Source organism: Cololabis saira, chromosome 20, assembly GCF_033807715.1.
Source record: "Cololabis saira isolate AMF1-May2022 chromosome 20, fColSai1.1, whole genome shotgun sequence".
NCBI lineage: Eukaryota > Metazoa > Chordata > Actinopteri > Beloniformes > Belonidae > Cololabis > Cololabis saira.
In genome coordinates this window covers 3145326-3161079 of record NC_084606.1, presented here as the reverse complement: position 1 = coordinate 3161079, position 15754 = coordinate 3145326, and the positions used below count along the sequence as shown (strand labels likewise).

The following is a 15754-nucleotide window of genomic DNA, read 5'->3' as shown; positions in this document are numbered from 1 at the left end:
GAAGGAAGGAAGGAAGGAAGGAAGGAAGGAAGGAAGGAAGGAAGGAAGGAAGGGAGAAAAGAAGGAAAGCATGCAGAAAAGAAGGAAAGAAGGGAGAAAAGAAGGAAGGAAGGGAGAAAATAAGGAAGGAAGGAAGGAAGGAAAGGAGAAAAGAAAGAAGGAAGGAAGGAAGGAATGAAGGAAGGGAGAAAAGAAAGAAGGAAGGGAGAAAAGAAGGAAGGGAAAAAAACAGTTTCTTCTTCACAAATCTACTCAAGTAAAAGTACAAAGTATAGCGATTCAAAACTACTCCTAAAAGTACAACATTTCCCCAAACTTACTCAAGTAAATGTAACAGAGTAAATGTAACTCGTACCACCTCTGCGAGTCAAGCTCAGACAGAAAAAGTCATACGTGTGGGTTTTTCTCTCCATCCCACTCCACCTGAGAGTTTGTGTGGAGCTGCTTGGTTTCTGTTCACTGATCGCTCAGTTTAGAGGTGCAGTTAGTAGAGAATCAGCCAGTCCAATACATCATTCTGTTTAAAGTCACTGATGTTGATTTCTTTAGGGGTTCCTCAGGGCCAAACTGATATCATCAAACTGCAGAATGTTTTGATTGATTGATAGAAATTCTTTATTCAGTCACATCACTATACAAACATTGAACACAAACATTGTAGAGGCCTAAGAACAGTTCATAGTAACTGTTAACATGATTAAAACTGTGTTACATAAGTTCATGATATAATTTCATACTCATTATATGTGTTAAAAAGATACATTATTTGATTTAGAATTACATAGAGTAGTTAAAATGTAAAAGTATATAAGAATTGATGTGTTTATGTATGTGATTTGGAAGTTATGGATAAAAGGTGTACTTGCCCTTTAAGAGTTACCTGCACAGCTGCCATTGATTACCTGTGGTGGAGGAAGGAGATTCAGGCCACGTTTACACATAGCCGGGTATTTACAAAAACTGATATTTTCCCTTCTACGTTTTCAAAAATATCCTTGTTTACACGAACCTGCATGAAAACGCTGTTAATGTGCTATGAGCAGCCAAACCTGCAGGGGGCAGTGTAACGAGAAGATAAAGTCATGCTAGCCAATCAGAATCCTGGAAAAAAACATCAACAAATGACACGTGTGGAGCCTGAATAATATGGTTCCTCGTTAAATCGACGGCGTAGCCTACGTAGGGTGCGCGTCGCCGCGTACCCTACGCCGTAGGCTCTGCGTTGGTGTAACGCGGAAGTGGAGTTACTTTTAAGTGTGACTTTAGAATTTAAAACAGGTAAAATAAAAGAAAATATTGACGGTGGCCAAACAAATTGTAAACACAGGTCGCACACATGACGCTGGTGATGTTTCTGTTGCATAATGTGACGTTCTGAAGCCTAAATGTCCGTTTTCCTCCGTTTACAAGCAAACGTGAAAACTGAGTTTTTGAAAATCTCCACTTTGGCCGGAGTTTTCAGAAATGATCGTTTTTGGGGGCTTTGAGCTTCGTTTTCGTGTAAACGAACGGCCAAAACGCATGAAAACACCACCGTTTTTGCTCCGTGTAAACAGGGTCTCAGTCAGAGCTTGAGAGCAGCGGAAGCAAACGGTTTTCTTACCTCCTTAGGTTCCTTATTTTTGTTTTACGTTTCTGGAGTGAACTTTGTGGATCAGTGTTGCTAGGCTAGCAACGAACACCACTTGTGGATGTAGCTTCTTGCTAACGATTGACTGGGACAGAGTAAGCCATAAGCAACTATCTCAAGTTATAATTTAAACCTCTAGAAACATTATTAAAAAATAGTGACTAAAAAGGCACAGGCAGAAGCAAAGTGCTTATATTAATGCCTGTCCTACATACAAACAAACCAACAATAGCAAAACTAAACCAGAAAAACCAGAAAAGGAGGACCAATAACGTTTACATATATAATAGTAAAGACATTTTTTTTATATATATATATATACTGTATATAAATATCAGAGAACAGCAGCAAACAAAAACAAATACATATTAGCCTTTGTAGCTGTCAAAGATTGCTCTACAAATCTTTTTTTTGTAAACTGAAAATGAGCTGCACATTTGTAAATCTAGGTTAGCGTCATTCCATAGTTTAACTCCCACAACAGATAAATATACATCTTCTTTTAGTCTCTTTTCTAGCTTTTTGTACAACAAATTCATCACGCAAATTATATTTTGACTCATGTATTGAGAAAAACCGTTGTACACAGACAGGGAGTAACTTTAATCTAACTTTATACATTATTTGCATTATTTTATAATAAACCAAATCATAAAATTTCATAACATGGGATTTTATATATATTATCAAATACTCAAAAGAGAGTAGCGTTGTGCCACAAAGGGGGTGCTGGTTCAGTTATTAAGGAGTTATTAACAATTGTCTTTTGATAATTATTAATAATATTAATAAAGAAGATTACTTATCAAAATGAATCAATCAAAACGGGGCAATAACTAAAATCAAAATCAGTCTCAAGGTAACTGTTATTCCCTATGTGCCAGTCTGTTGCCAGCGGGGGGCGCTATAGAGTCACAGTGAGGGACAGTAGGAGTCCGAGCACGGACCTTTACAACCACCAGCTGTGATAAATATGTATAAAATAAACACAAACTGCTTCTCTCATTCAAATGAATCAGAAGTTATTCACACGTGTTGTAATTCTGATGGCTCAACTACAAATAAACAACAACTAACTAACATTAAACACAAACTTCAGATGATCTATGTGGGGGGGGGTGTCAGAACAACTTCACGTCACATAAGACATCAAAGAGAGATAGTGGACACACTGCGGAGGAAGGTTTCTTTACCCAGTAACTGAAAGTATCTGAGGCCCGATGGCCGGATACTAATTAGACCCTCCAGGAATCTGCAAAGAAAAAGTTTAAATTCCGCGGAGAGGAATTCTTGATTCCGCGGCTTGAAAGTTAATATTCCGCGGGCATTAAAAAATATATATTTTTAATGTAAAAATTAGGTAAATTTTTACCAAAACACTCTAAAACTGTAAAACAGTGTGTAACATACTATTACTGGTTATAAAATAATGAACATCAACATTTTCTTTGTCCCACTTTGGCATATTTATTTGCAACGAAAAGAGAAGGCCATTTGCAGTAAAAATAAAAATATAAAATGCTGACACTTGGTCTGTGAAATGCAGTATAGTACTGTTCCCTGAACACTGGGAAAACCAGTGTTCAGGGAACAGTACTATTTGTCCTCGGAAGTGGGGATTTCCCAGTTCCCAGTCGGAATTTTCAACTGGAACGCCCCTTGAAGTGGGATTTCCTACTGGGAAAGTGGGAGAAGCTTCACCACCCCCGAGTTACCATTCCAAGATGGCTGCCATTCCCAGTTCCCAGTTCCGACTTCCGAGGTAAATGGAACGCGGCATTTGACTTACTGGGCACCGGACGGAGAAATCGCTCCATAACTGAAGGTTTTCTTTATGCTGTATGTAGTAATGTCTCCCCATATCTACAGTATGTAGTTAATAGTTTAAACTTTACTTTATGTCTCCGTGGAAGCCAAGGACCGATGCTGGTGACTGTTTGTTTCCTTATCCGGCTAGTGTTACTACGTATGTGCGACATCTAGCGGCCGGGATGAAAATTACATGTAAAAAAAGTGATTTTTCTGCACCAGACATTGAAATCCGCGGAAGGTCTGTAAATCCACGGACAGCCGTGAAATCCGCGGAAATTTCCGCGATCGCGGAATCGCGGATTCCTGGAGGGTCTAACTAATGGTACTTTTACACTAGTACCTACTCGGCTCCACTCGACTCGCCCTCGTTTATTTTCAACACCCAGATGAAATTCTGAGGTGCAGATGTTCATAAACCTGGTGGCTGACAAGAGAATTAAAAAAGGGATGTAGACGGGCGATAAGGAACGACCAGATCTACCAGGAGCTCTGTTTTACTCTCAGCCGCTCGTGGCTCAAGCTGATTTTCTGATCCGCGCCGACACGAAGAAAGGGGTTTGCACAATCGAGTACGTCACAGCAGCTTCACCCCAACCCCTCCACTTCTCATCTGAGTGTGGAAAAACAAACGCGGACAAAACAGGCAGAGCCGGGACGATGCGTGACGAGCCGTCCCGAAGCGAGTCGGGCTGAGTAGATACTAGTGGAAAAGCGCCATTAGAACCTCGGCAGAATAGCTACAGAAAAAGTATTTACTCGGCTACACGCCTCGACCCGTAGTGTGTAATTAGTTTACCTGGTTAGGCTCAACTCCTACATCTGAATTTCAGTAATTAGTCGTTGTAAAACCTTCAACACATCCTATACAAAATATACAGATTAATTGATTATTGTTTGTCTGATTTCAGGGAATTCCGCTCCCGTGGACGCTACCAGGTAAGAGCTATTTCAGTCTATGTTAGGAATGTATTTTTTAGTCATGTCAGGGCTGGAGATCTTTTCAAATGTCAAGAATCGATTCGATTCCAATTCTTAAGATTCAGAATCGATTATCAAGATTTGGTTCGGTCCGATTCCATTTGATTCCGATATTGATTTGGTTTGTGCTATTTAGAGCTGTTGCATGAATGATATGACTGTAGTTCTGCTACATATTAATACTAGTATTATATTGAGATTCAACAGCAAGTATTGCAGCTAATGATGCTGTAAGGACCAATCAGCTCCCAGAATGCTGATAGAACTGCTTTCAGAAACATCGTGTGGGTCAGAATTACCAAACAGATCCAGGAGGAAACAGAGACGGATGAAATCAGTTTGAATTTTTCCCACATTCAGTTTTTATTTTTTTCTATTTTGTTGCACATTAAAAATTACACGTAGCAATGTTGAACACTAACCTTTTCACTTATTTTCTCGTTCGTTGTTCTTCTTATTCCTCGCTCTTCTTACTTCTTTCTTTTCACTTACGTCCTCTTTGTCTTTTTCTCCTCTCACGTAAAAAACACCAGTGCATCAGCAAAAATAGTCCCCGGTAATTCACTTCCATTGTGGCTTTTTTATTTGCCTTTTTTATTGTAGTTTTTTTTTTTTAAATTTGCAGCAGCGTTTATTTTATTTGCAGCAGCGTTCGTTTTTATTTGCAGCGTTTCTTTAATTTTCAGCAATGGCGGGTCTCGTCCACCGTAGTTTTCTAAGTTTTTATTTGTTTCTGAGGTGGAGCGGTCCAGGAGGAAACTCCCCCTGCCTCCTCCTGAGGGCGAGGGCGGCGTAGGAGAGGGATTAGTGAGCGTCGTCGCCATGTACGACTTCGTCGCCAAGGAGGTCACCGACCTCACGCTCAAACAGGTACATGCGCAGATATGGCGTGATGGCGGCCGCCGCGGCGCAGGTGTGTTGGTGCCGTGTGTTGGTGCCGTGTGTTCATGCGTGTGTTGATGCCGTGTGTCGATGCCGTGTGTCGTTGCTGTGTTGGTGCCGTGTGTCGGTGCCGTGTGTCGATGCCGTGTGTCGATGCCGTGTGTCGATGCCGTGTGTCGGTGCCGTGTGTCGGTGCCGTGTGTCGGTGCCGTGTGTCGATGCCGTGTGTCGGTGCCGTGTGTCGGTGCCGTGTGTCGGTGCCGTGTGTCGGTGCCGTGTGTCGATGCCGTGTGTCGATGCCGTGTGTCGATGCCGTGTGTCGATGCCGTGTGTCGATGCCGTGTGTCGGTGCTGTGTGTTGATGCCGTGTGTCAGTGCCGTGTGTCGGTGCCGTGTGTCGATGCCGTGTGTCGGTGCCGTGTGTCGGTGCCGTGTGTCGGTGCCGTGTGTCGATGCCGTGTGTCGGTGCCGTGTGTCGGTGCTGTGTGTTGATGCCGTGTGTCGCTGCCGTGTGTCGATGCCGTGTGTCGATGCCGTGTGTCGATGCCGTGTGTCGGTGCCGTGTGTCGATGCCGTCCGTGTGTTGGTGCCGTGTGTTGGTGCCGTGTGTCGATGCCGTGTGTTGGTGCCGTGTGTTGGTGCCGTGTGTTGATGCCGTGTGTCGGTGCCGTGTGTCGATGCCGTGTGTTGGTGCCGTGTGTCGATGCCGTCCGTGTGTTGGTGCCGTGTGTCGGTGCCGTGTGTCGATGCCGTGTGTCGGTGCCGTGTGTTGGTGCCGTGTGTTGATGCCGTGTGTCGGTGCCGTGTGTCGATGCCGTGTGTTGGTGCCGTGTGTTGATGCCGTGTGTCGCTGCCGTGTGTCGATGCCGTGTGTCGATGCCGTGTGTCGATGCCGTGTGTCGGTGCCGTGTGTCGATGCCGTGTGTCGATGCCGTGTGTCGGTGCCGTGTGTCGGTGCCGTGTGTCGGTGCCGTGTGTCGATGCCGTGTGTCGGTGCCGTGTGTCGGTGCTGTGTGTTGATGCCGTGTGTCGCTGCCGTGTGTCGATGCCGTGTGTCGATGCCGTGTGTCGATGCCGTGTGTTGGTGCCGTGTGTCGATGCCGTGTGTCGATGCCGTGTGTCGGTGCCGTGTGTTGGTGCCGTGTGTTGATGCCGTGTGTCGATGCCGTGTGTCGATGCCGTGTGTTTTTGCCGTGTGTTTTTGCCGTGTGTTTTTGCCGTGTGTTGGTGCCGTGTGTTGATGCCGTGTGTTGGTGCCGTGTGTCGATGCCGTGTGTCGCTGCCGTGTGTTGGTGCCATGTGTTGGTGCCGTGTGTCAATGCCGTGTGTCAATGCCGTGTGTTGATGCCGTGTGTTTTGTCCACAGGGGGAAGAGTACGTCATTCTTCACAAGCAGGACCAGCTGTGGTGGCGAGCGCAGGACAATCACGGGTAATTGAAGCAACACTAATCATTGATAATGGTCACCGTTACATGATGTTTTTTAATTTGGAATTAATTATTCCAAATTAAATAATTCTGAATTAAACTATTTTCCTTGGAGTTTACATGGAAATAGTAATTCTGAATTGAGGTTTACATGGAAAACACGTTTGATGGTCTTTCTCCAATTCCTCTCCAGGTCTGGGGGTTGGGAAGGTTCTGATTGGATAGGGGGGGGACCGGAAGTTAAACTACGGGAAGAAAAACTAACTTAGCCGCTACAACTTTGAAAAGCTCACAATTTTGATGTTTCCTGTTTCCATCTGTTCTGTTAATTATTTCCAGTTCCTCCAAGTTATTTATTAAATAAATGGTCTCTGCTCTTGACCAGCGTTTACTGCGTGCTGCCATCTTGAAACTTTGTTTGGAAAACAAGCCCAGCGTGGAATATAAGTGTCATGGAGACAGACGGGCGAGGGAACGAGCAGAAAGAAAGACCAGAAAATCGGAATAAACCAGCCACTTACTTCGGAATTAAGTTTAATTCGGAATGGCCATTTTCATTTGGAATTAGGTCTTTACATGGTCATATTTACTCATTTTAAATCGGATTTCATTTTAATTCTGAGTAAAGTAAATTCAGAAACTACTGTATCAGGGAGAAGGAGGAACTTCATAGAACTTCATAATAATCGCTGTTGTCTGTTGTTATTTTCATGTCAATTCAAACAAGAATGTTGTGTCCTGGATGTGAAAAAGTTCAGTGATTCCAGCTTGTCGATGTTCTCATTGTTCCTGTTTTGTGTCAGGAATGAAGGCTTCATCCCCAGCAACTATGTGACGGAGAAAAACAGAATCGAGGCAAATCCGTGAGTCAAATGGATTGTTTTTCTAACTTTGTCCACACATTTTGGCACGTCTGGCAGTTATGTACGCCAGACGTGCGCCAGTTGTGGCCCAAAAGTCCAAAATAAAACAGCCACCATAATTAATGTTTTCTCGTCCTTCATGCTTCATGTAGGTGGTACTGTAAGAACGTCACCAGGACAGAAGCGGAGCGGCTGCTGAGACAGGAGGTATTCATATTCATCCATCACCATTGTTGTCCTACTTTCACAAATGTTTCACTTCCTGTCGTTGTCTCGTCTGAACTTTAAACTGCTTTTTAAATGTTGATCGGAGATCGGACAGTGAACAGCGACATACACTGATAAAAATATTGTGCTTGATCTACTTAAAAAAAAACAAGTCAACTTTTTGCATGAGATTATTATGTAGATCAGGGCAGCACGGTGGCTTAGTGGTTAGCACTGTTGCCTCACAGCAAGAAGGTCCCCGGTTCGACTCCCAGGCCCGGCAGGGGCCTTTCTGTGTGGAGTTTGTATGTTCTCCCCGTGCTTGCGTGGGTTTTCCCCGGGTACTCCGGCTTCCTCCCACAGTCCAAAAACATGCATATTAGGTTAATTGATGATTCTAAATTGCCCGTAGGTGTGAGCGTGAGTGTGATTGTGAGCATGGTTTGTGTGTTTATATGTGGCCCTGTGATGGACTGGTGACCTGTCCAGGGTGTAACCCCTGCCTCTCACCTAAAATGAGCTGGGATAGGCTCCAGCAGACCCCCGTGACCCCGCAAGGGATAAAGCGGGTAAGATAATGAATGAATGATGAATGAATGAATATTATGTAGATCAAGAAAGACTAGTCTTTGTATAAACTACTTAATTTTAGGTATGTAAATAATACATTTTGCAAGTACAGTCAACTTAATTGTGTTAAGTTTACTTTATTTATCAAAATTAAGTTCACTTTAAAAAGAAAAAAAGAAGAAAAGAAAGAGAAAAAAAAGGAAAAAAGGAGGAAAAAAGAAAAAAGGAGAAAAAAGAGAAAAAGAAAAAAAGGAAAAAAAAGTAATAAAAAAAAATTAAGTTGACTTTACTTGGAAATGAATTTTGTACATACTAAAAATTAAGTAGTTTATACAAAGACTAGTCTTTCTTGATCTACATAAAAAAGTTTACTTAATTTGTGGTGTTCTACTTAAACAAATAAAGCATGTTTCATCTAAACGTTGGTTGTTAAAGGAAAAGTAAATACAACAAGATCATTGCTTGTTGTTTGTGTGTAAATGAACAGATTACTGGGATTACATAAATACTGCATGTTAAGGAAAAAATGCACAATGTTTTGTTTTTTGAACAAATGCAGATTAAGTTCAAAACTAGATGTATTCATGTAAAGCAACAAACTTCATTTTTAATTGTTAATATCACAGATTTAAATATGTGATATTTACATGTGCTTAGATAAATTTTTTTTCAGTGGGGAGAGATCTTTTTAAGCTCTGGTAATGTACGACGTGCACAGTAAAATAATTAAAAAATAAGAAATTAATATTTAAAAATTCAGAGTAATTAAAGAGATAACTTTTGTTGTTTTCCAGGACAAAGAGGGGGGTTTCATCGTGCGGGAGTCCAGTCAGAAGGGAGTCTACACTGTCTCTGTTTACACCAAGACATCAAGGTGATTTACTTCGCTGCCTCCAGCGTAAACATTTAAAACCTCGTCCAACTAAAAAAAAAAAAAGTTCACATATAAAAACAATTAAAGCTGCAAGCAGCGATGAACGGGCCCTCGCACTCAGGCCACTGCCCCCATAAGCATATCAGAAATGACACCACCCACGACTCTCTATGTCAAACCATTCAAAAGTTATTGCAGAAAATAGGAACTATCAAATATCGACCAATCAGAAGAAGGGGCGGGGCTAATTTGCACCAATTTCAATGTTCAATGTTCAAGGACTCAAAACTGAGTCAGATGACACCACCCACGAGTCTTTATGTCATACCATTTAAAAGTTATGGTAGAAAGTAGGAACTATCCAATATGGACTAATCAGATGAAGGGGGGGGGGGGGGGCGCGCTTTTTGGTGTCTAGCGTCGCCACGGTAACGCTTTTGAAAGAGAAAAGTAATGCGCGTAGTCGCAGGATGGAGACGCACATGTTGATGTATAACACACCTGGGTGCACGTTACGGTTCGGGCCGTATTACCGGCCAAAGGAATGGCATAAATTGCGCCAAAATTACACAATTAATTCAAAATGGCCGACTTCCTGTTCGGTTTCAGCCATGGAGCCAAGAGACTTTTTTTTAAGTTGTGACATGATACAGGTGTGTACTGATTTTCGTGCATGTACGTCTAACCGTATTGTGGGGCTTGAGGCGCAACGTTTTCTAGGGGGCGCTGTTGGGCCGTTAGACCACGCCCATTAATGCAAACCATTAAATATCACATTTTTCACCAGGCCTGGCTTGGTGAGAAATTTGGTGACTTTTGGGGCACGTTTAGGGGGAAAAAATTCCTACAGATACAATAGGGCCTTCGCACTGTAAGTGCTCGGGCCCTAATTAGATGGAAACAGCAAAAGTTCACATATAAAAACAATTAATGAGTTGTGGAGAAAAGTAACCTGGATTTTCGGTCATGACTGTAAATAAATGCTGGTTTAGAACAAGACATGGTATGTGTCTTTATCATGCTGGTAACTTTAACATTTTTACTGGTTCTTTGTTGAAGAGGGTTGTTGGCCGAATGAGGTCTGGCGTCTCGCCTCCACTTCCTTCTCCTCATGTAATAGGTCTGAAAGTCCATTTATTCCAATGGCAGCTGCAATTTCTGATGAAACTCGTCCTCCTAGTATTTTGAGGTGTATTATTATTAGGGGTGTAACAAAATATCGTGCCACGATACGTGTCGTGGAGGTGACAAACTGTAGCGCGATATTAATTAATATTAATATATCGTCTTTACTAGTAACATCCTATTGGTGCAGCGGGATCACGTCAAGACCGCGCCTAATTTAATTTTAGTTGTTCAATTTCTGGAAAAGAAAAAAGTCAAAATGTCGAGAAAAAAGTCGAAATGTTGAGAAGAAAGGTGAGAAAAAAGTTGAAATGTCGAGAAAAAAGTAGAAATGTCGAGAAAAAAGTCGAAATGTCGAGAAAAAAGTAGAAATGTCGAGACAAAAGTCGAAATGTTGAGAAAAAAGTCGAAATGTTGAGAAAAAAGTCGAAATATCGAGAAAAAAGTCGAAATGTTGAGAAAAAAGTCGAAATGTTGAGATAAATGTTGAAGTATAATTTCGAGAAAAAAGTCGAAATGTCAAGAAAAAAGTAAATATTTCGAGAAAAAAGTCGAAATGTCAAGAAAAAGTCAAAATGTTGAGACCACAAAATTTCGCGATACAAAAACGTCACGATACGTGTCGTGGAGGTGACAAACTGTAGCGCGATATTGGGTTATTAATATGAATATATCGTGTTTACTAGTAACATCCTATTGGTGCAGCGGCACGAAAATCTTGTGAATCAATGTTTTTTCTGATGTAAAGATTGTGTCGTCCCCAAAGATGGCAGGATGAAACGATACCGGGGTTCACCTTACGGCCTCAGGCTGGAGCAGGTGAAGCTCTGAGCTCTGGCACAAGATAAATAACAGTCATGTTGCATTTGGAGTTTGGGACTTTTCATAGTTTATTTATTTACTTTTATTTATTTATTTAATTTTAGTTGTTAAATTTCTGGAAAAGAAAAAAGTCAAATCATACATGAGAGAAACTATTCAGTTTGTGGCAAAATATTTGTACTTGTATGAAACTGAAGATGCATAATGCAAACCTGACATTTACTTTTAGTTCAGTTTGTGGAAAATGGTTGGCCTGGCTTTCTCTTTAAAACTTAAACAGTTATAAAGCATTACAAACTGGAACAATAGGGCAAACGCACAGTATTGTTTTGTATTTTGTGTCTCTCAAATAAAAGACAATTTTTTCCAGTCACATGTTCCTCATTCAAGGTTGTTAAAAAAATACTGCTATAATATCGTATCGTTATCGTGACCTCAATATCGTGTATCGTACCGTATCTTGAAATTAGTGTATCGTTTCACCCCTAATTATTAGTATTCCATCTATCCATCTTTCCATTCAGCCACCTTTTTCCAACTGGGAACTATGGTCATGGTTTTGGAGGTGCTGATTTTACCGCTGAAGGTCTTAGTTAACAACATCACATCATCTGTAAAAAGCAGCGTTGATATCCTGAAACACCACACTGGTTTCAACTTGTGCGATAGATTTAACGAAGACGCGTGTTTATTTCCCCCAAGACTTCAGCACCCGCGAAAGGGCCTTTTAAAATTAGTTTGTCTCTCGCAGCAGCTACAAGTTGGTAGTAGCAATTAGCATTAGCACTGAGGTAAATCCAAAATAATTTTATTTCCTTGTATTAAATGTCAAATTAGTATTCACATTGAACATCAAACACCAAAAATAGTCATTTTACTTTGAGTGCGACTCAAAACCAGTCTGGGTTTGCTGGAGCGTGCTACATAAATCTTCTATGTTACTGTGTGCTGCAGTGAGCACCATGTTAGCGTTCAACTGCTATTACTGGTTACTTTCATAAGCCAATCAGATACATAACTGCCAGTGACGTGCAAAGGTTTATTCAGTGATTAATCAATCGTGTGCCCCTTAAAATGATACCTAGATGGCTTGGAAATTAGGTATATCAGAGATTATGGAAAAAAATAAACCTGGATGTGTAAATAAACCGGCTCTGGAGCAGGAAAATGGGCCAAAATTCTTTGAGCATTCATTTGGATTTCTTTTTTATATTTTCATCAACAATCTCACGTTGTTTCTTATTGATTCAATTGATTCTATTGGTTTCGGTTCTTTTTATTTTAATACTATTTTAATGCAATTTGAGTTCCCTTTGTTTATGAAATGTGCCATAAAAACTTGCTTTGCAGTGAAATGACTAACTTTTCCCGTCTGTATTTGTGTTGCAGTCCGACCGGGGATATTCGACATTACCAGATTAAAAAAAATGACGATGGGAAATTCTTCTTGGCTGAGAAATTCACCTTCAGCTCCATCCCTGACGTTATACACTATCACGAACACAACGCAGGAGGTGGTTAAACGTACGGCTGCATCAACGACGTGGCTGCGTGTCAGGCTTGTGTTAACGTTGTTCGTTTCCAGGTCTGGTGACTCGACTGCGTTACGCTGTAGGACCGATGGGGAGGTGTGTTCCTGCCACCGCAGGATTCAGCTCAGGTAAATACAGCACGGCTTTTACCTACAGTTGTTCACTTTATTTCTTCTCAATACTATATCAACTGTCCTGAAGTAAGTTCATAAAGGAGACATTATGCTGATTTATAATTCTATGTTATTCTTTAAGAGTTACACTAACATAGCCCTGTATGATGCAAAACGGAAAGAAACTACATTCTGGTTTTGTCTTTGACATGTAGATACATTTATAATTTTTCTGAAACAAACAGGCTGCAGAGGAATAACTGAACAACTGAACAATTGGCCCTAGTGGCTCCTGGAGCTTTTTCAAAAATGTTTGACCTTTTTTTTCATTTTTTTCTTCTTTTTTTTCTTTTTTTCCTAGTTTTTCTTCTTTTTTTCTCTTTTTTTCCTTCTTTTCATTCTTTTTTTCCTTTTTTCTCTTTTTTTTTCCTTTTTCCTTTCCTTTTTAATCACGACATTTGACTTTTTTCTCGGAATTTTGACTTTTTTCTCAACATTTCGACTTTTTGCTTGACATTTCAACTTTATTCTCGAAATTTCGATTTTTCTCAACATATCGACTTTTTTCTCTAAATTTTGACTTCTTTCTCAACATTTCAACTTTTTTCTTGACATTTCGATTTTTTCTCGACATTTCATCTTTTTTCTTGACATTTCGACTTTTTTCTCAGTATTTTGACTTTTTTCTCGACATTTCAACCTTTTTCTCAATATTTTGACTTTTTTCTTGACATTTCGACTTTTTTCTCAATATTTTGACTTTTATCTCGAAATTTCATCTTTTTTCTTGACATTTTGACTTTTTTCTCAATATTTTGACTTTTTTCTCGAGATTTCGACTTTTTTCTCAATATTTTGACTTTTTTCTCGACATTTCGACTTTTCTCAATATTTTGACTTTTTTCTTGACATTTCGACTTTTTTCTCAATATTTTGACTTTTTTCTCGACATTTCGACTTTTTTCTCAAAATTTCGACTTTTTTCTCGAGATTTCGACTTTTTTCTTGACATTTTGACTTTTTTCTCGACATTTCAACTTTTTTCTCGAAATTTCAACTTCTTTCTCGAAGTGCATAATGAATAAAAAAACCTTCCCCCAGTTATAACTAATATAGAAACATGCAGCCTGTGTTGTCTTCATTCTAAGGCTGATACAAGACTTTTCATTTTTTGTGGCTCCAGACATATTAGTTTTTTGTGTTTTTGATCCAGTACGGCTCTTTCTACATTTTGGGTTGCCGACCCCTGGGCTATGAGATGTATCCGACCAACTCTCTTTTGTTTCCTTCATCCAGAGAAGTGGGAGATCAATCCTAGCGAGCTGACCTTCATGAAGGAGGTGGGCTGTGGTCAGTTTGGAGTGGTGAGGCTCGGCAAGTGGCGGGCCCAGCAAAGAGTGGCCATCAAGACCATCAGGGAGGGAGCCATGTACGAGGAGGACTTCATCGAGGAGGCCAAGGTCATGATGTAAGCACCAATGGAGAGTCAAAAACATAAATAGTTAAAAACAAAATTACCGTATTGGCCTGAATATAAGACGGTGTTTTTTGCATTGAAATAAGACTAAAAAAGTGGGGGTCGTCTTACATTCGGGGTCTAGACGTTATACCCATTCACACCGCTAGATGGCGCCATATATCTTTAAAGCGGATGCTGAACTTAACTCCCCAGGCCAAAGGAACCCCTGGCACCAAGAAGAAAAATAAAAATAGCGGTAAAAAAGAAAAGAGAAGAAAATAAAATAAAATAAAAGAAGAGATAACAGAAAATGGAGAAACGTAGCGACAATCTGGAGAAAAAAGCTGGTTGAAGATCGGCCAGTTATGATGCAAACTTCAAGATGTTGATTTGAATGAGGCAAAATAACAGGATTTTTTTCTCAAATATATTGTTATAATCATTTGTTTCAGATGTACTGTAATTATTTTCTGTATAAAAATAGAATTTGGTGTTCAAAAATACTTTTTTCAAACTTGAGTCTTGAAAAAGAGGGGGTCGTCTTATAATCAGGGTCGTCTTATATTCGGGCCATTACGGTAGAAAGAGGCAGAAAATGGATAAAAAAATGTTATTCTGTTTGTCTCCTGCAGGAGGATGTGCCACCCAAAGCTGGTTCAGCTGTACGGCGTATGTTTGCAGCGGCGCCCCCTGCTGATTGTGGCCGAGTTCATGGAGAACGGCTGCCTGCTGAACGTCCTGCGTCAGAGGGGAAGGACTCTGAAGGAGGCCTGGCTTCTGTCGATGTGCCAGGACGTCTGCGAGGGGATGGAGTACCTGGAGGCAAACTCTTTCATCCACAGAGACCTGGTACAGTCCCCACAAAACACTTCAAAATGGAAATAAAAAGCAGACTGCATTGACTAAGGCTACTCAAGACTGTCAGTCAGTCTCGACTAAAGCTGATTTACCAACTTCTCTGTGCTGGAATTTGAAACTGATAGGACCAATGCCTTTAGTATAACATGAGCACTGAATTTGTAATAGATAAATAAATATATGTAACGTGTGCAGTGATCATGTTCAGCTGAGAAGCTTTTGTTGCACAACTTTCCAGGCGAAATGTGGTTGAACTTTAGTCATCTGGATATTTTTCTGTTATCCAGGCAGCCAGGAACTGTCTGGTTAATGAGCACAACGTGGTGAAGGTCAGCGACTTCGGAATGACCAGGTACAGAGGTCATTTTATTTCACATTTCCAGTTGGTGAAATTGGTTAAATAACGCATAACACATTACATACACACTAGACTAGAGCAAGGGCAGCTACATAGCCATCAAACATGGCCCAAGACGTTACTTTCTTTTGCTCTCATGACGTTTGCCGTAATGAAAGGTTGCAGTTCCACAAATGACTAGAGGGGGCTGTGGACACTAGGGATGGGCGGTATGGACTAAAAAATGTATCACGATAATTTCTG

General features: G+C 40.8%; 1 protein-coding gene across 2 annotated transcripts in view; it reads left to right on the top strand.

The window, feature by feature from the left end:
• The window catches only part of txk (TXK tyrosine kinase), a 49571-nt gene that overhangs the window by 23526 nt on the left and 10291 nt on the right, over positions 1 to 15754 (top strand). Inside the window, exons 3-13 of one of the 2 annotated variants that reach the window (XM_061709509.1) lie at positions 4351 to 4378; positions 5165 to 5290; positions 6669 to 6733; positions 7534 to 7593; positions 7746 to 7800; positions 9165 to 9244; positions 12581 to 12705; positions 12777 to 12851; positions 14133 to 14304; positions 14928 to 15144; positions 15441 to 15505. In XM_061709509.1, the coding sequence (XP_061565493.1) occupies positions 4351 to 4378; positions 5165 to 5290; positions 6669 to 6733; positions 7534 to 7593; positions 7746 to 7800; positions 9165 to 9244; positions 12581 to 12705; positions 12777 to 12851; positions 14133 to 14304; positions 14928 to 15144; positions 15441 to 15505 (1068 nt within the window). Of the gene's footprint in view, positions 1 to 4350; positions 4379 to 5158; positions 5291 to 6668; positions 6734 to 7533; positions 7594 to 7745; positions 7801 to 9164; positions 9245 to 12580; positions 12706 to 12776; positions 12852 to 14132; positions 14305 to 14927; positions 15145 to 15440; positions 15506 to 15754 lie in introns of both variants that reach the window. The other variant, XM_061709508.1, reaches the window with a different exon arrangement.